Genomic DNA, 20,005 nt, shown 5'->3' with positions numbered 1-20,005 from the left:
GTGATTTATTTGTGCGATCAATAATTGTTAAATTATGTTAATCCGTCGCAAACCCGCTTCCACTGCCAGTTCCTTCAGCTGATGCTACTGATGTTGGAATGAATAATCAAGTGAATGTTCAAGATAATGTTGATGTTGTACGAAGAGACCATGATCCACCATTGTCGTCATCATCATCTGACACTATTTTAAGTGATGATTCTCAAGCTGATATTTCCAGTGATGAGGAGGTAATATATAAACCCGTCGTGCAAAGTGACAACCACTTCCAGAATACGTTCACAGTGGGTTGAAATATTTTTGCAAATTACCGAGTGGTCCTTCTGAGGTACCTGATGTTGGTAATGAACACAACACTATGTACTGAGATGAGGAACATCGGATTAATGCGGGAACAAAATTTGATAGCAAGTTGCATGTGAAGACTGCTATCACTATGTGGAGTTTGAGGCAACATCAACAATTTAGGATGGTGGAGAGCAAATTAAGAAGGTGGCATGTTGTATGCAAATATCCAGCAGGGAGGACAGAAGATGGGGTAGCTATTATCAGCGAGACCGACACTGAAAAAGCGAATGAATGTTCTTGGGAAGTTTCTGTGACACAACGGGCCCATGATAGAGGACATGCTAACTTTTCATCATCAATGATTGCTTTGTGTATTCGCCATCAATTGCTAAAAAATGTTAAGTACAAAGCCGCAGCCGTAAGAAATTTTGTTCATGACAAATTTCATGTGGTAATCAGTTATAAGAAATTTTGTTCATGACAAATTATATGTGGGTGGGAGGAGTCATTTAGACAGTTGCCAAGCTACATGCTTGAACTGCAGTCAAGGAATCCAGACACAATTGTTGAGTGGAAGCACAATGAGTTGTTGAGCCAGGGACGTAATAAAGTCTTCTATTATGTTTTCTGGGCACTTGGGCCTGCTATACATGCTTTCCAAGAGTGTCAGCCAGTTTTAACAATAGACGGGACTCACCTTCGAGGAAGATTTAAAGGTAAGTTGCTTGTTGCTTGTGGTGTTGATGCTAACAAGAAGACTCTGCCGATTGCATATGATGTTGTTGATGAAGAAACTGGCGACAGTTAGCAGTGGTTTTTGGATCATGTAAGAATTCATGTGGTGAAATACCAAAGGGAGGTGTGCATCATATCGGATAGGCGTAAAGGAATCATTAAGGCTATGCATTCTGATGAATGGAAAAATCCGCCGATATGTCACCACAAATGGTGTTTGGTCCATTTGAGGAAAAATATCATGGAAAAATGTAAGGGCATTAATGTGATAGGCAAGATATGGAGATTGTGTGTCACAACTCAAGTACGTAAATATATCCGAAGGCGATGTGCACTACGGGAGGAGAGTATTGTTGCGATACAAGAGCTCAATAAAGCCAAAAAAGAAAATTGGTATCTTTGTTACGATGATGAACAGAGATGGGGGTTGACCTCAACAAACATGTAACAGCCCGGCATTTCTAGGGTGTAATAAATACGACGACTGTTAACTAGGCGAGCTTAAGGCATCAAGAAATGTAGACTAGGGTTTCATTTAAAGAGATTTGACCAAGTGTTTAATGAAGGTCAAGGCAATAAGTCAACGGCTTTAAATACGAAAAATCAGAGTTTAATAGCTAACATAGGCTAAGCTCAAAAGTCAAAGGTTTATTGTAGCTCCAACAAAATGCAATAATTCACCAAAATTTCCAAATCAAAGAACAAGTTCAAAACAACCTAAGGTAATAAGTTTCAAAATATTCAGCAGAAGCATTCCAAGAGAGAGTGAAGCCATGTATGAGGACACGACCACACTCAAAATCCCAACCATCCATTTTATTCGAATCAACCATCTCAACACCACCGACCGCCCATCGCCGCTCAACCTGCACATAGGGAAAACACATGCAGGGCTGAGTATTTTAAGCATACTCAGTGGACTCATGCCAAAATGTTTTAATAGTTATGCTACCCTTACCATAGTGAACTCGAGGTTTAGCGTTTAATTGAAAAGATAGCATCGAGTAGCACAAAATATTTCATGGACTGGCCAGTCAAATAATACCTCCCATTTTCTCATCAATCAACATTTCATATGGTGCGACGATTGGCCACACTTTCGCCCACGAGATCGGCCGACTAGCAAGGACGGCTCCCGATCTCCAGTGTACACTAGCCTGATAGGGTTTGCGGCCCTACTCAGACTCGAATTCGTTTTTATAGCCCTATAGCCTAATGGAGCGTACTCACAATCTAGGCATCAGGCACACACAATATCCAAAATAATTCATAGGCATGACATAACAGTTTAATCCACCCTTATTGCTCCACTTTCATATATTTTCAACATAAGAGAGAGTTTAGAATAAAGTCCACCTCGATTTCCTTCGAGTTCAAAAACGCACTTCTTCTTGTTATCACACCGGGAACGCGAACTATCACCTTTAGTTCATATATTTCAAATAAGTCTTAATCATGGATCAAAATATGCATGTTCTCACGTTTCCCTTTTCCCATCGATTATTTTCAATATTCCCATTCAAAATCAAAGTACGATTATCATATCGTTTTTATTCACACAACAACTCTAGATTTAACATCAAATCGTGTCACGCATGAGTGTTCTCCACACACAACACACGCACACACACACGACACATGTGCACGCCTACCGAGGCGTGCACACACACACTCGGCCACACACACACATCCATGCATCCAAATTCACCGATTAATTTCCCCTTCACTCGTTCTAAATTCATGTGGACTCAAGAACACCGATTGATCGGTAGAAGAAGAGAAGATCAAAATAAAAATACCTTTTCAATAGAACAATCGGTAGGAAACAAGTAGGATCTTGATTCTTCAACATATCCTTGAATTTCAGCTTCAATTCTTCTCCAAAAGATGTAGAATTAATGGAGAAAGTAGAAGAAAAATTTGAGAGAGTGGGAGAGAGGAGAGGATCGAAAATTTGGGAGTGGGGGGCGTGATTTGTGATCTAGGGTTTAGGTCTTCACTCTTATTTATAGAGTGCAAGATATAATATCTTTAATTAAATAAATTAAAGATTTGGAAGAGATTTGCAAGATTAATATCTTTAATTAAATAAATTATAGAGTGCAAGATATAATATCTTTAGGGGATTTCAAATTCTAGGCTATTAAATTAGCCTATGATTTAATTTGAATATTTCACGGAGTAGAATAAAATATCACGGAGCAAGAAAATAATAAATATTCTCCCCAATTAAATAGTGAAAAGTGGCGTGTAGTTTGCCTCTCTCAAAAGGGATTTAATTAAAATCCTATTTAAATTAGGATATGGTAAGATCTTCTTAGATTTGGCAAGATATGCTAGGATATTTGAATTTATTTATGGAAGAGAATAAACAAGGGATCAAATAATATAATAAAAATAATCCCTTCTCCCATAATTAGGAGATTTCGAAAATCTCCATGAAATAAGAGGGGTTTCGAATTCTTCATAGATAAATAGGAATATTTGGACTTTGGATTTAATTTGGATAATTATCCCAAATAATAATTAAATCCAAGAAAAATAGGATTTCTTTTCAATAAATAGGAGGGGTTGAAAATTCCACATACTTAAATAATGCTCCTATTTAATTCTCACTCATCCCTTAGGAAAATAATTCACCACAATTATTCTTTCTCCCCACATTCAAATATCCACATATTCGAATTTCACCTCCACTTCACATTTTCCAACGATATTGACTATTCAATAGCCACGTCACATATTCAACAAGTTTGACTATTCAACTCAAACTCAACTCCATATCGCGATTAGGTCACAAGAACATTGCAATAAATCACTCGTCATTTAATTCCACATAGCATAGCATTAAAAGCATTTAATGCAAAAATTTTCACGTCACAAAAATTAGGGTTCGAAAAAGCGGGGCGTTACAAAACATGTAAGAGAGAAACAACAGAGTGTTGAAAGGTGTTAGAGAGTTGCCGATTAGAGCTTTAGTTGATCTGACATTTTGGAGAACAATATGGTGGGCAGATAGAAAAAACAGAAATACAACACACCGAAGGTCGGTTAACCCCGTGGGCGAGGGATAAACTTGCTGCGAATGATGCGAGGGGGCAAAAACATTATTGTTCTGTACTTGACCGAGAGAAAAAGGCCATTACCAAATTCTAAGTCGTCCACGAATGGAAAATGGACAGGCAAAGGGAAACAACAAACAAGAGGTCCAGTTTTTTGCTTCAAATTGCACTTGTGGGGAGTGGCAGATGTGGAGAGTTCATTATTCACATGCTTGCACTGTTGCTAGAGATAGAGGTAACGCTATGTTTGAACTCATTGATAAACACAACCACAAAGCCACATGGGAAGCACAGTACTCTGGTGGCCCATTTGGAGCACCAAGACACGAAGACTATTGGGCTAAACCCGGATGAAAATTGCAAATCACCCCTGAGCAGTTGCTTCCTCGAAAGCGCGGACCAGGAAGAAGAAGAAGGATTCCTAATCAAATGGATGTCCGCGAGGAAGATGAACCGAAAGCTCCCCGCAAGTGTAGGAATTGCGGCGTAGAGGGACATGACCGAAGAAATTGCACAGTCGGTCGTGTTATGTAGGAGTTGTTGACATTTGCAGAAGGATCCTCACTTTTTGCTGCGCAGGTATTTTTTATTCTAAATTTTAGTTTTCCTTAATTTAAATTACCAGCGCATGTTGGATCTTGTTATGGGAAATCATACTTTTTCTGTTGTAACAGGACTTGTTGGTGAAGACTGTGTTTCTACTGCGGTTGGATGAAAAACAAGTTGCTACCTTTATCTTGGTGGACCTTTTTTATGTAATGATTTTCTCATTTTGTGATGGATTGGTTGAGTACCTTTATCTTGGTGGACCTTTTTTTATGTAATGATTTTCTCATTTTGTGATGGATTGGTTGAGTACCTTTATCTTGGTGGACCTTTTTTATGTAATGATTTTCTCATTTTGTGATGGATTTGTTGAGTAATTGAGCTTTGAGCCTTCAATATGAGAATTTAAATTATTTTTTAAAATTAACAAAAACTTATAGTTTCGTATAAATCTTTTGATTTAAATTATCTTTCACACATACTATAATTTATCTAATTAAAGGTAATTGTATAATGGTTTTTACATGAAAGTTGTGGATTTTTAAAAAAAATTTGGCAAGAATTTATCTTAAAGTATGCCACAATAAACCTGTTGATCAAGTACCAAAAATCAATATATAATGAAAACAAGTTCAAGTAAACAAAACATACATAACATTACATCATTCCACAATGAGCTACTTATACGTCGATGGAGTGTATTTCGACGGTTCAATCCCCTTATTCTTCCTAGTTGAAAATATCTTCATCACTTTGCTCACGTACTTCCCAACCCCAGTGCGTGACGAACCCTCCGCAACTGGGCGAGGTTGTACATTGGTGTTCTGAACCTCTGCTTCCTCATTTTCCTCTTCGCTTTCATAATTTTCTTCTTCCACTTCATTTTCTTCTTCTCCTTCATCAGCATCTTCTTCAACTCGTTGAGGAGCCACAAACTGATAATTGTGGAAGTATGAATCGACTGATGCTCGGGCTCCACTCCATTGCGGCTCATTTTGGCTTTGTGAATAGGGGCGATTACTCCAATCAGGCTCAGGTTGGCTTGGGGAAAGGAGGGGACGACTCCACTGTGATTGAGACTCCTGGCTTGGATAGAAAGACCACTGAGGTGGGTCATACTCAGGATTCATAGGCGCTGGTTGCACATAATCAGGATGCGGTTGCGACATCCTAATCTGTCGCGTGTTACCGTGTCCACCAACTCGAACACCCCTCACCCCAGGATGTGGATGTGGTACAGTCCTTCGTCTTTCAGGCATGACCACATCTTGGCGTTGGGAAGTCGGGTACTCCATGACATTGGCGTGGTTCGTAGACTGAAGAGTACGCCTAACAATTTCTCGAATCTGTCGCACTCTTGGGTCTATCTCTTGATCAGTAGTCAAACGCCATGTATCCCGGACTCAGTTGAGTGTTATTGTACATCGTTGCGCCACCTAAGGTTGCCTCGAACCTGTTCATATCTCATGTCTCATTTCCCAATAAAGAACTGACGCATTTCTTCCCAATTAGTTCCTTTCTTACCACGCCGATTATTTTTTTTCAAATGATCAGCTTCTTTGAGCATCCTATCTACGGATTGAGAAATCTCCTGGTACTGATTAAATTGTCTGCGCACTCGTCCAGCCTCATGCGCCTCGACATATGCCCAACATATCAAATAAGTGTCACAATGGGAGCATCCAGTCACATCCCTACAGTAGTCAGTCAGCATGCAATTTGCATATGGCGTCCACAAAAACTACAAAACCAACAATGTAAAAGCCAAATTAATTTCATAATAAATTCATAAATTAAGTAAAAAAAAAAAAGACAGTCACCTGCCCAGGTTTAATCAAAGATATTTGATCACGGTAATGCTCAAACGAAAATCTAGGAGCATTTCCTATATGCGTAGTTCCTTTCCACCTATAAATAAAATTGATGTAAAAAGCCGTTGTCCCAAGATACATAAAAAATAAATGTTTAAATACATACCTGGCGCCACATGGCGTATATGGCTCGTGTACGAGCGCTCCTATGAACAACGACCTCAATGTGGGCATTCTTTTCCACGCCCATAGCTGCAGAAGCACTATAGGCCCACCCAACTCTTTCCTCTGATCTATGGAAGCCCCACACAGATAATGATACAGGTACGACAAAGCCGCACTACCCCAACTAATATTCTGCACTTCGTCCAGATCCACCAATGCATTCAGCCACATATAAGGAACCTTACACCCCGTGGTGTCTGGTAGAATGAGTCCTCCTAACAAGATTAAGGCATGGATACGTGCCCTTTGGATATATACATATGTAGGTAGGTAATCACCCAAAGGTATCCTCGTTTGATTGATCAGAGCGGTCATCAGCAAACCGCCTTGCTATGTCTCTGACCCTGTATCTGGTAACCATCCCAGCAAAGCTTGGCACTTGCTAGGCCAATCGGGATATCCGACATGATAGTCACGACCTGTGAAAACGTGACCGTCCGCTCTCAAGCCCCAAATGGCTTGCATATCTTCTAAAGTCACCGTCACCTCTCCAATCGGTAGATGGAAAGTGTGCGTTTCCGGCCTCCAACACTCAATCAAAGCCGTGATAAGCTTATTGTCGACCTTCATCGACTTCCCACAATCCATCATGCCTTTGAAACCAAATCTCTCAAGCCAATACATCACATTGTCATGAATATCCACATCCCAAATCTTACTTTCCGTTCATCGAACTTTGAAAACATGTGTTGTGCCATCATTCAGTAGTTTATTTAAAATGTGTTTTCTCTGAAGAAATGGCACTGACGGATCTTCGGGTCCACATAATAACGGTCCGCTAGAACTTGAAGTTGCCATCTAATCTAATGACATATTCAAATTAGGTCCTAAACAAACAAGAAGGTAACAGAAGCTGTAAAAAGAAAACAGAAAAATAAAAAAATCCTACTTTTTAAGGGAATAATAGTAATTGTTTACAAATGTAGGAATTGATTCATTTTGTAATGTGTTATGACTAGGAAGGAAATAATGATAATCTCTCTATTTAATCCGATAAGTTATAAGTTCCATGCATCCAGAATGATAGAGAATATTAGCCTGATTTGATATCTCCTTGGAAACTTTGTATGTACACCTTTATTTAGTTTATTAGTCCATAAATTGAAAAAAAGAGGGAGACATGAATATAGAATAATAAGAATCTCATACACTTAAATCATCTCCCAAAAATCACGTGTAGATCAAGCTTTTTGCGCAAATATTCTATTTCATCATAATTAAACTACAAGCTACGGCGAACTCAAATTAATTAATTAATAATGTATCTCATGATTCTTATCTATAAATAAGGAATTGCCTATTATCCTACTTGATCCAAACAAGCAAAACAAAGTCACATAATCATATCTCAAAGAAGGGAAAAATGGTTTACACAACATCACAACCAAAATCACAACATCAAGCATCTCAAACATATCAAAAACTATACTATAGAATGAATTTCACCAATAAAATCCATTATAACTAACAAAACAACAAAACATCGGTCAAAATTGAACAATTTGTAATAAACCCTAATTTACAAAATTGAGAGAAATCTACACAAAATATGCAGTAAACACCGAATTAAGGGATAAATATTGAAAGATTGAAGAAAACTTACCGTAATATGTTGGAAATCGCCGAGATTCGCCGGAAAATCGCTTGCCCTTTCCCTCTCTTGCGCAAAATGAAGCTAATGCCTCTGCCTCGCGTCTGTTTTAAGTTCGAAGAAAGACGCATGACGCTTATGCGTCTTACCCTAAGGCGCATGAGCTCTATGCGTCTTCTAATAAAATAAAATAAAAATTCAAAGACGCATGAGTTCTATGCGTCTTACCCTAAAACGCATGACGCTCGTGTGTTTCATTAAAAGGAGACGCATGACCTTAATGCGTCTCTCCCAAAGTCGGATTTTAAAAAAAGTCCAGTACAAATATGGAACTTAAGTTTTTCTCTAGAATCAAAAAAAGAAATACTTTTATAGGACGGAAGAAGTATTTTTTTATTAGTGATTTTTATCCAATATAGTATTTTATAGGACGGAAGAAGTATTTTTTTATTAGTGATTTTTATCCAATATAGTACTCTTTTGTTTTGTAGCGTGTGTCAATGCAAGTTAATAGTCAAGTGTGTATCCAATGTTCTATTGCTCCGAAGTATTTTTTTATTAGTGATTTTTATCCAATATAGTACTCTTTTGTTTTGTAGCGTGTGTCAATGCAAGTTAATAGTCAAGTGTGTATCCAATGTTCTATTGCTCCATTTTGCAGTTAAAATGGTAGCTTTACATTTGATAAATAATGCAGGTAGTGTATATAATGTTGCTATGCATATACATATCTGCAAATGTATATACGTTGACATAGGCGTTTATGGAGATCTAATCGATGGAGTACTAGATCTAGAATAGGAGTAGAATATGGAGATTTAATTTGTTGTGATATCTAAATATTAAGATCAATGTTCTTTAGATAAAAAATACTACCTCAGTCCCAACATTAAGTGTCACATTTAATGTGGGCATGGATTTTAAGAAATGTAAAGAAAAATAGATTGAATAAGTTTGTGAATTATTGGTCTCACTTATATATATTAGTTTATAATAAAACATGTGTAACATTAGTTGGTGGAATGTGGAGTCCACTTACCATTTATAGTAAAAATGAAATGTGATTCTATGATAAATTGAAATGCAAAATATGACACTTATTGTGGATGAAGCTAAAATAATTTAAAGTGTAATTTAGTAAGCAAACAATATAATTAATAATAAAACCGGTCATCCCAATTGAAAAAAAGGCATTATGTTATGGTAATCTTTTAATTATTTACTATATTCCAACGTTGCACCGGTGGTGTATATAAATGATTCTCTTAAAAACAAATTAAAATACAACAATTGAACGACAGTTGTTTGACACAAATAAAATTGTTGTAGATTGATTCTCTTACAAAAGAAATTAGTAAAATACAGCAATTAAACTAAACGACAGGTGCTTGACACAAGGGGCAGGTGTTCTTGACATTGAGCCAATTGGTGATGCAGCGCGGGTGATAATAGTGGGCGCAATCAAGTCTCACGATTTTATGATTTTGCGCTACCAAATTCAAATTGTCTTGACAAATCACGCACACTCCAAGTCCATCATCATCATCATCATCATCATCATCTCTGTGACTGTGATCACGCACCACTAATTTACTTCTCATGTGCTCCGCGATCATCATCCTCCTCCTCCTCGGAACCCCTAATTGATTTCGATCATGACCGTCGGCGGCGGCGACGAATCGACGGCTCTGGATGCGTGGGACGAGGAAGATGGTGTCGTCCCCCTGCAGCATCGAGCAGTCGTACCAATTAGAGGAGCGGTGACGGCTCTGATTGGGCGGGATCACGAAGATCGTCTCGTCGCTCTGCAGCATCGACCGGTCGTACCAAGTCGCGCCATTTCTGTAGACAGCCATCTTCTTGCACAAGAATGAATTGTGTCAAAATCCAAAGGAAATTTTGGAATTCTGAGCAAGATTTCAGAGTAAGATTTGAGAATAAGATTGAAGAGATGTTAATTAGGCGTCTATTTATAGGTATAACTTTCCTTTTATAACGTTATACAATTTGCCTTTTATTGTATAACTTTCCTTATGAACTGTTCTTTCCTTGTATAACGTTTAACTTAAAAACATAAATTATCAAACAATTTTCATTCTGTAAAAATGCAGAGCAAAGTAGTAAAAGTCTGAGTCAGACAGCACTACTCCACAACTCTGATCAAGCAATCTTAATAATTTTTGTGGATGGATAAAAGAGTTAGAAGTAGACATCTTTTGGCATGTGAAATCAGATGTACTCCATAAGCATACAATATTTGATGATTTTTTCCCTACCCACAAATAATACACACTGAAGGTCCACTCTGGAATCTATCTTTATATCACCCCCTTCTGATTTATTCATAAAAAACAAAGTTTTCTATAACACTACTATACACTATTATTTTTTTTAATAAAACAATATAAGCAGAAAAGCTTTAAAATCTATTGATATTTCAAAAAATATGATGGGGAACAAAATTTGATATTTATAAGAATTCGCATAAGATTAACGAGTAGCGAAATTTGATTATAAATTATTATTTATGAGCATCTAGATATACAGAATGTTATATAATCCTACGAAATCTCTCACATAAGTATTGTTGAGACTTGAGAGCCTCTTTGCAAGAAGACACCCCTCCAAACGACCCAATTAACAAGAAATAGAGAGTACTCCCTCCATCCGCGAAAAGGAGTCCCGTTTTTCCATTTTTGTCCGTCCGCGAATAGAAGTTTCGGTTCATAATTACCATAAATGGTAGAGGCTCCACATTCCACCAACTCATTCCACTCGTTAAAACTACTGTATACAAGTGAGACACATATTCCACTAACTTTCTTCCACCCATTTTTTTAACGTTTATTAAAATCCGTGCTGAAAATGAATGGGTCTCTTATTGGCGGACGGAGGGAGTATATTTTAACACTGGTGTGGGCCGTGTGGTGACAATAGTATTTTCTGATTCGATTCTAAATTAAAATTAAGCTCACTTTAGATGACCTGCAGGGTTGGCTGCCTCCATGCCATAAGTTATAACAAAAATTCGAAATTCACATATCAATTTACATCAGTCCATTTCTGAAGTTGGGCCCTTAATATAGTTTGAGGCTTCAGCCCATTCGCAAATTCATATCTGAAAAGTGGAATGTAATGTTACGTCACCAATGGGGACAAAAAATGGAATAGTAGGCAATATACACGACAAAGTACAAAAATAATTTATATATAATCGTATTGGGTGCCTTCTTATAAGAAAGCACGCTCCTAAGTCCTAACTATATTTTCAAAATTTAACTCAACTGTTGGGGCTTTCTTAAAGAGAAAACACCCCTCCAAAAATTGGCGTATGCTGCTTATAAGCGACGAACACACGGTACTCTTTAGTAAAAGGCGAAAGAATAGTTCGCTATGTGCTCAACGCGCAGCTGCGTGATTTACAATTGAAAATTGGGCTCTTATTTTATAGCGGCAGTTTGGTATTGTGTGTCTCTAGCTGTCGATGTGGGATACTTATCTGATTCGAATTCCAAAAACTGGGCACCTTCTATGCCCTCCTTTAATCGCCTCTCAAAGTTGGAAAGTGATGAAGAAAAGGTTAGGGAAATGGCAAATTAGTTGAGGCTGTAAATTCAGTCAAGGATTCTTAACTGATTAGTCTTTATTTCAAAAATTGGGGAAAACGAGCCTTGCTGATTGCATGATTAATTTGTTCTTCTTTGATGATGAACTCCCTAGCTCTTGCCCACATTGTTTCTACTTTCATTCATTTTTGGCTGGCGTCTCCCTCCTCTGTGGGTGGCAGGCAATCCAGGTGGGGTGCGCCTGTTTTTTTAGAGGGTTGGGAGGTCGTGAAGAAAAAAGAATGAAGGAAGATGGAATGTTTAATTAATTCCTTAATTGTTGAAAATTGTTAGAATTCTTGTCATTGCTTTGTGTGAGGAGACGCTTGGGTTTAAGTGAACATTGGGAGTAGTAAGATTGATGTAAATCATGTAATAGCTTGATTGTCACTTTGGTCTACTCTATATTGTTTAATTTCATTTGATGTCATACAATTTGTGGGCGTGGTTTTATTGCGACGTGCAATTCAATGCGGCTAAGAGCATCCGTAGTGGGGCGGACGATGGGTTAATCATCGTCCGCGCACGATAGATTGTCCGCCACTGTGGCATCGCGGACGATGCCACAGAAGATGCGAACGCGTTTTCTTTTTTTTTTTTAATTTTTTCCAAATTTTTTTTCTTATTTAAACACCACAATTCCAACTCATTTCACACACTCCAATTTCACATCTCTTCAATTATTCTCTCTTGTCTCCTCAAAAATGAATCCCGACGACTACGATTTGAGTACATCAGATGGCTGCAGACGGGCCTTGACTCGAGCCTTGTTCGATGCCGTTAATAAAGCCACGGCGGAATGCTTGGCACAAATGCAGCGGCGGAATGCCGTTAATGAAGCCGCCTGTCACTCGAGGCTTACCGATGGACTTCGGTGAGCTTCTACAGCGACAGAGCTCAATGCGCAGCCAATAAGACCATACTCAGCTCATGACCGACATGATTGAAGAAGTTTGGAACCGCAACCGCCATTGAGAATTTGTAGTTTTTTTATTTCGTATTGTAATGTTTTAATTTTAATGAAATGAAGTTTTTTTTCCAAATTTTGAAGTATTTAAATATTTAAATAATAGATAAAATGCTTAGGACGTCACTTAGGGTGGGCTATAGTCTGCTCCACTGCAGGTGGAATAGGCAGAGGAAAAAATGCTGATGTGGCGGTGCATAGGGCGTCGCTTAGGACGGGCTATAATCCGCCCCCTTCTGAATGCTCTAAGGCACTCACAATCAGCCACTTTGGACGGGATTCGCGTGTGTGGCTGCATTGCAAATTTGCAATGTACAATTCAATGCGGCCGAATGCCTTTCTACTTGAATTAACAAGACATGATAAATCTTTTTGTGGAAAAACAAATAATAATGGATAGGACCATCTCTAATAGTACTGCCAAATTTAAAATATACTCCCTCCGTCCCAAGATAAGTGACTTGTATTCCTTTTTGGGGTGTCCCATTATAAGTGACCTATTTCTATTTTTAGCAAAAAGTCATCTCTCTTACTTTATTCTCCACCTACTTTATCCTCCCTTCTCTCCTCTACTTTTCCCTCTCTTACACTTTACTCTCTCCACTTTAATTTATTTAAATATCAATCCTTAAAGCCCGTGCCCAAAAGAAGTAGGTCACTTATCTTGGGACGGAGGGAGTAGTAGAATAACACTTCCAACAGTACTGCAAAACCAATTCCATTATACATTTTTGAAGAAAAAATATACATATTTAGGTTGCAGTATATCAAAAAAATACTTTTCAAAGTTTGAGTTATTGCATTCAAGTCTAAATTAATTCATATTTATCAATATAGAAGAAGATAAGGAAGAGAAATTTAAATGGTATAAAGATAGGAAAACTTACAGAAGCAGGCGGCGTGGAGTAGAGAAGAAGACGATGCGAAAAAATAACCTAATTTAATTTTATTAATATTTGATTAGTTACTCCCTCCGTCCACGAAAATTCATCAAACCGGGCACGGGTTTTAAGAAATGTAATGGAAAGTGAGTTGAAAAAGTTAATGGATTGTGGGTCCTACTTTTATATATTAGTTTTATAATAAAATGTGAGTAGGAATGAGTTAGTGGAATATGTGGTCTACTACAAAAAATGATAAAAATGAAATGGGATAAATTTTGGGAGACGGGCAGAATAAAAACATAGGAAAAATTTTGGTGGACGGAGGGAGTATTAAATAATGGGCTGGCCCATATTAGTATTATAGGAGTATTCAACGCAATTGGAAAATAATAATCTAGTACTACTACTATACAAAGAGAGCCGTTATTTTATCCCAAAATACAAAATCCAATTTTATTAGATAAGATTAATAACTCACAGTACATATAAATCTATGGAAAAAATAATAGATTTCATAGTTATATTAATTAATAAATTTCATTATACTTATTATTTAATTTAATTTAAGATATTGATAAAGTTTTATGAGTTTAGTGTATAAATTAGATAAAATATATAGATATGATTGAAAAGTATAAAAAGTTAGTAGATGAGAAATATTTTTTTAAGTTTGAGTTTAATGTAAATGGTTGGAGCTAAATCAATATTTAGTATAATATTTACGCTAAAATAAATTTGAGTTTAATGTAATGGTTGGAGATGCTAAAAAATTATTATAAGTATGTCAAATGGTAGCAAGACCAGCTTGGTCTGACAAGAAAACTGTGGCAATTAGATGTGGTTGCATGCCTTTCAATGTGAATTAACAAGATTAAGATAAAATTTTAGAAGCTATGCGCTTACTAACAAAACGACGTATAAGCAACAAGTAAACTGGAATAACTTTAAAAGTTATTGGCAAACAAAAAGATTAGAAGTTTGTCAGACAGCTGAAAGACCATCTTTGTCCGCAACAAGCGAGCCAAGAACGATCATCTACTACACCAACAGCTCAAGGATCAAGCCATGGGTGCTGTCAATCACGCTCAGGTCAAGCAAGCCAAGGTTCATCCACCAAACTTGGTTTCCTATCTCCTTAGAAATCAAGGATACAGAGGTACGAGCCTATAGAACAGATCCTGTTCAAGTAAGGTCGTGCTCTGAACATCCACACAGTCTGTATAAAATATATGCGAAGTGCTTACTGTCTCTTCGATGTGGGAATACACATCTTTGGATACGACTTCTATATCCCAGATATTGGGTTGTAATAATGGGCCAGGGTATCTATACTGTTGCTGGGGAGCCCATCAAGAAAAGGCCATCAGTTCAGTTATAATATTTGGGCTGATCGCTCACCATTCTTTTCCCTAAAACAAAATCTAACCGAACGTGATAATAATTAAAACAGTAACAATTAATTGTAAAAAATGTATAGGTATATGAAAATATAATAAAATATTTGGTTGATGCGCCTATCTAGTGAACGTAGGTTCGGTTCTCCCGCGAGTTTTAACTGCCGAAATCATAGTACAACCTGTTGTCTTCTCCTCAATCCTTCACCATAGCTCTCTCTCTCTCCCTTAAATTCACTCCTCCTTCCCCTGTTTTCCCCTTTTTCATTTTCACGAACCATTGCAAATTATTCACATATATCAGCTCTATGATTTGGATATCCCATTTTTAGGTCATTATTCTGCATCTTTGCCAAAATAGGGGTTTCAATCTTTCCATTAATATCCTCCTCCTCCACTCTGACTGTCTCACACTTCTCTTTCTCTTTTCCATTTCTTATTAATTTGCCGATTTTGATCCCTTGTTTGTGGAAATACAGGATTATCGCTTGATTTTGTATCTGCAATTTGCACTTGTTCGTGCGATTTCTTATTAAGGTTGTTGTTGCTATATAGTATTAGGAAAGATCGCTTTTTTATAATATATATATATCTAATAATGATGTGTGATTTGATTCTTATAATGATGGAAATCATGTAGTAAAGCTAATTCTACATATATCGTAAGGAATGATTGGTTACGTGAAAATGATAAAGGTGTATAGAAGTGTGGTTGTGAACTTGAAGGATGGGAAGGGTAAAGCTCAAGATACAGAGATTGGAGACTCTGAACAGCCGCCAGGTTACCTATGGAAAACGAAGGGCTGGAATCTTGAAAAAGGCCCAAGAAATTTCTGTTTTATGTGACATTCCCATTGTACTTATCATGTTTTCTCCATCTGGGAAGCCATCTATATTCTGCGGTCAACGAAGGTAGTTATTAAGCATCTTTAATTAGGCTTATCATTTGTGATAATGGCTATTCCGTGTGGTCTTTATGTTGATGGAAGGACTTACTTTTAGCATGTGTGTGTTGCTTACGCTGTTGATATACACTCTGTAACATGTTTGATGTTGATTATAATTCCCATTTTGATGCTGAAGAATAAGCACCAAAATATGACTGATTAACCTTTAGCATGGACTTTTGTGAATTTCATCTTCTTTTTTGATTCAGCAACATTGATGAAATGATAGCAAAATATGCTCAACTTACACCAAAAGAAAGGGCAAAGAGGTACTAATAACTCTCATCTTCCAATGCTATAAGAACTCTACCTCTTTTAACTTTGTTTTCTGAATCTCAAGCAGGAGGTTGGAGAGTCTTGAAGTAAGTATAATGTGAACTATGTAAGCTTCAATTTCTATTGTTCTTCTTGAAAAGAAAGTGATGTAGTCCCTTTGGATATGTGATATAATAAGACTTTAAAAAGAAACTTCAAGAAGCTTGACCAAGATGTTGATATAGAGGAGTTTCTTGATGCAAGGTAAACTATTAACTCCTTGGACAATTTTAATTGCTTAAGCCCTATGCAATTTTTGATGATTTTTTCCATTTTCTGATTTTTCGTTTTGCAGTACTCCATCAATTGAGGTACTCTCACTAGCCATAATCCATCTAAACGTCATACTTACTATAGTTTGGCCTGAACCCCCAACCCCTGAAATGCCTAATATGTTCTTATAATTGATAGGAAATGCAAAACCGAGTCACGACTCTTCAAGCTCAACTTGCTGAAGCACATGAAAGAATAAGGTTAAATCTCATAACTTTTGGTCCATAGACTTGTTGCAATTTTGTACTTGCTTAATTTTGTTGAAAATTGAAATTCAGTTTTGAGGTGTTAATCATGATCTGGTTAGCAAGTTAGCTCTTCATTTAATTGCTTGTAGATATATGAAGTGTTCCATTTGTCTTCAGATGGTGGAGTAATCCCGACACTATTGAAGATATTGAACACCTAGATCAGATGGAAAATTCTCTCCGCGAATCGCTGAATAGGACCCACATAACCAAGGTAAATTTGCAAGCCATTTCACTGATTTCATGCTCCATGAATTTAGTACAAGGTGTTATAGAGTCGAATATGTAGGCAAAACAGTCAGATCTTGATTGCACGATCCAGGCTAAGAGTGATTAAACTAAGTGTACTGATATAATTATGATTCAACAGGAAAAGATTTTTAAGGAACCGCTTATTCAGTTTGACTGCACAAGCCAGGTAACAATGCAATCCAGATTTCTCATTATTCACCCTGTTCTGTTTATTTATTTCAATAGGTTTTGGCGTGTAATATAGGTGTGTGGAGACTTTGGTAGTGTTTACGAGCAAGAACTTCCCAAACCACAGTTTGCAAACAGCATGCAATTTCCCTTGGCTACAAGCAGTGATCAGGACTGTGTAAACCAGTCATGGCTTCCCGGTGGAGAGGGTCAGCATATGATGCTATCGGGCGAACCCCAGTTCCTAGGTAGTCGGTAAGTCTATCTTCAGCAGTTTCACATATGGATATATGTGACTTAATTTCAACTTGTGTTCAAAAACTCATAATGTTCATCACCAGAGATATGGAATGCTCGGATTACTTCCCCAATGTGAAAGAACAGGATCTTGAAAATTCAAGAGAGATGAAAAATGAAAGAAGACTAGACTTGTTGTCCGTTGATGATTACTCTTATTCTGCTCACATGCGACCGCCTCTTGGCGATCAATATCCCTATAATTCGTTTGGAAATTTAAGTTTTCCTGACTTGATTGAACCCGGAAAGGATGTAAATTTTCAACTGAGTAGCTTGGGTTACCAGATAAATGGGAATTTTGACTTTCCACATAGTTTGGTTCCTAACGCTGGTCCGTGTGCCATTTCCATGCTAGACGATAACTCTTATCATCCGGTGAGCATATCTCAGTTATGTGGTATGCATATAATGAATTATCAAGTTCTAAGCAAACTACTTGTCATTTCTTGCAGCCTCCCGACTGCTCCAGCAATTGAAACGAAGTCTGGTTCGTACGCAGCTTGCTCGAGTTTACTGGAGTTGAGACAATGCACGTAGCTAAGTTTGTTATAACCCTCTCATGCCAGCAAAGAAGATTATTAACAAGTTGGTTCATGGAGCCAGGCCGAAAATTTTGGTTTAGTTTGGTAGTAAAACAGACATATTATAGTGTTTGTTGGAAAGTTTTATCATCGATGAGTGAAAATACGAGATAAATGCTGCGTATCGATGATAAAAAACTCAAGTCCAAGTTGCTTCTCCCTGTACATTAATATTGTCTTACAAATACAGCTCAAATTTGAGACAAAATCCACTCAAATATATCATATATTACAGTACATTGATTTCAAGTCTCAGCCCTGGAATGTCTGGATGATTGTGTTGTGCCATGGGTCAGAAAGGTGCTGCAGGAGGTTGTCGAAGGGCCCCTTTCCGGTGACGTTGTGTTGGATGATGAATCCTAAGAAGGCCAGCATCGCCAGTCTCCCTGCATACAAAAACACGGGTGAGATGAGATAATTGAGAAAAATTGAAACTTTTGTGATTTAAATGACTATTACTATCCTTACCGTTGGCGATCTCCTTCTCCTTGGCCTCGAGAGTGGGGGCGAAGTTAAGGGGGTTGAAGATGCCGCCGGGATAGCCGACTTCGCCCTGGGGCAAGCTGTATTGCTTGAAGATGGGATCTTGGTTGACACTCCCTGGGTTCTTTATGTCCTGCCACCTCCTGATCTCTACGTAGTGGAACAGGATGAACTCGATCACGAACAACGTGGACGACGAGGCGAAGTACTCGGCCTTTCCTGCGTCGTACCACTTGGGAACGTTCAAGATCCCGATAGACGTCAAGACCTCTGGCAGCAGCATTCCGGCTACCCCCAGCATTGCCCAACGCCCGTTCACGAGCTCCGCCTGGACGAACCACCTCAGGTTCTCGGGGTCCTCCGCCAGCCCCAACGGGTCGAACCCGTTGTCTCCGGCCAGGCTGTTTAATTCATTATAATAAACATTATAAACAAATGTAATTACAAATATAGTCGTAATAAGGGGTCGTTTGATAGAAAAGATAAGAAAAAAAAAACATATAATAAGAACATAGTAGTAGTAGTATATTTTAAGTCAGATAAGTTATCTGCCCTAGCAAACGGACCCGAAGTTTATAATAATTCGCACCTGCCATCGAGATAGGCGGGGGATGGAAGCCCGGGTAGCCATTCACCTTTCTTGGCTTCCACTTTGAATGATTTGTAGCATGATGCCGACGGTTTAACCGACACTTCCCGGTTAAGTCTTCCCGACGAACCGCTCAGGAACCGGCTTGGCCGGAATACAGCGGCGGAGGCTTGTGTGGTCACGGCGGCCATTTCTGCTAGCTCAAATTATTAAATTTTTTAGGGGGTTAGTGCCCATTTTGAATGGTGCAATTGTGGTTGCGGTTGGAGGTTGAGAGGTGGCCGTTGGATTAGTGGATTTTTGGGATCGGACGGCTGGTTTGCACATGGGAATCGACTGCTCTTATCTTTATGCCTAGTTGGCATATCCACAAATCTAATTCTTTGCTGCTGTTGGCTTGCTAAGATCATGTGGGCTCCACCTTCTTTTCCACGTTGGCTATCTAATGCATATATTTTGGCTATGTGGAATCTCGATTTCCCAATAGTTTCTCGACACTTGTATGTATCGATGTTAATCCTTGATTTTCTGATTTAGAGACAGGGACACCGAGTTCAATTCAGTTTTGCTTTCATGTTATATTTCCTTCTTTAGTTTACATTAATCTTGTACTAACATTTAAAGTTATTAAAAGTATCTTTAATTTTAGAAATTACACTCCTTCCGTCTCATGTAGGAATTTGGGAATGACACAAATCTTAATGCAAAAATTACAAAATAGAAGAGAGATCGAAAGAAAAAAGT

General features: G+C 37.9%; 3 protein-coding genes, 2 non-coding genes and 1 pseudogene across 8 annotated transcripts; 2 read left to right on the top strand and 4 right to left on the bottom strand.

Annotated features, from left to right (window-relative positions):
* The first annotated feature begins 358 nt into the window (after positions 1-358).
* Positions 359-1,471, top strand: LOC148932267 (uncharacterized; annotated as a pseudogene).
* Positions 1,472-5,308: 3,837 nt separating this feature from the next.
* Positions 5,309-6,198, bottom strand: LOC148932266 (uncharacterized). The gene has a single exon (XM_089063663.1). It carries the CDS (start codon positions 5,924-5,926, stop codon positions 5,309-5,311), a length of 618 nt encoding a protein of 205 aa, XP_088919789.1. The 5' UTR covers positions 5,927-6,198.
* Positions 6,199-11,549: 5,351 nt separating this feature from the next.
* Positions 11,550-11,670, bottom strand: LOC125202917 (U5 spliceosomal RNA). The gene has a single exon (XR_007173247.2). It is a non-coding gene; the product is annotated as a U5 spliceosomal RNA (small nuclear RNA).
* A 3,019-nt stretch (positions 11,671-14,689) lies between these two features.
* LOC125202913 (small nucleolar RNA U3) lies at positions 14,690-14,910 on the bottom strand. The gene has a single exon (XR_007173243.1). It is a non-coding gene; the product is annotated as a small nucleolar RNA U3 (small nucleolar RNA).
* A 333-nt stretch (positions 14,911-15,243) lies between these two features.
* LOC125223440 (agamous-like MADS-box protein AGL65) lies at positions 15,244-18,229 on the top strand. 4 transcript variants are annotated; one of them, XM_048126598.2, is made up of 13 exons: positions 15,244-15,440; positions 15,588-15,645; positions 15,805-16,020; positions 16,265-16,324; positions 16,399-16,417; positions 16,510-16,574; positions 16,666-16,681; positions 16,782-16,843; positions 17,009-17,105; positions 17,262-17,309; positions 17,388-17,566; positions 17,653-17,983; positions 18,061-18,229. In XM_048126598.2, the coding sequence occupies exons 3-13, from the start codon at positions 15,836-15,838 to the stop codon at positions 18,082-18,084; spliced, it is 1,086 nt and encodes a 361-aa protein (XP_047982555.1). In that variant the 5' UTR covers positions 15,244-15,440; positions 15,588-15,645; positions 15,805-15,835; the 3' UTR covers positions 18,085-18,229. The 4 variants fall into 4 exon arrangements, with proteins under 4 accessions (XP_047982555.1, XP_047982573.1, XP_047982564.1 ...); XM_048126616.2 differs by having other exon boundaries at positions 15,588-16,020; XM_048126607.2 differs by having other exon boundaries at positions 15,244-15,645.
* Positions 18,230-18,317: 88 nt separating this feature from the next.
* On the bottom strand, positions 18,318-19,474 carry LOC125223468 (chlorophyll a-b binding protein P4, chloroplastic). Its single transcript, XM_048126634.2, has 3 exons — positions 19,262-19,474; positions 18,658-19,073; positions 18,318-18,575 (listed from the first exon to the last, which is right to left on the bottom strand). Exons 1-3 carry the CDS (start codon positions 19,450-19,452, stop codon positions 18,442-18,444), a joined length of 741 nt encoding a protein of 246 aa, XP_047982591.1. The 5' UTR covers positions 19,453-19,474; the 3' UTR covers positions 18,318-18,441.
* Positions 19,475-20,005: the final 531 nt, after the last annotated feature.

This window comes from Salvia hispanica, chromosome 2 (assembly GCF_029641045.1).
Source record: "Salvia hispanica isolate PSC_SH4W2 chromosome 2, Shi_PSC_v1, whole genome shotgun sequence".
Classification (NCBI taxonomy): Eukaryota; Viridiplantae; Streptophyta; class Magnoliopsida; order Lamiales; family Lamiaceae; genus Salvia; species Salvia hispanica.
This window is presented reverse-complemented; position numbering and strand designations above follow the sequence as displayed.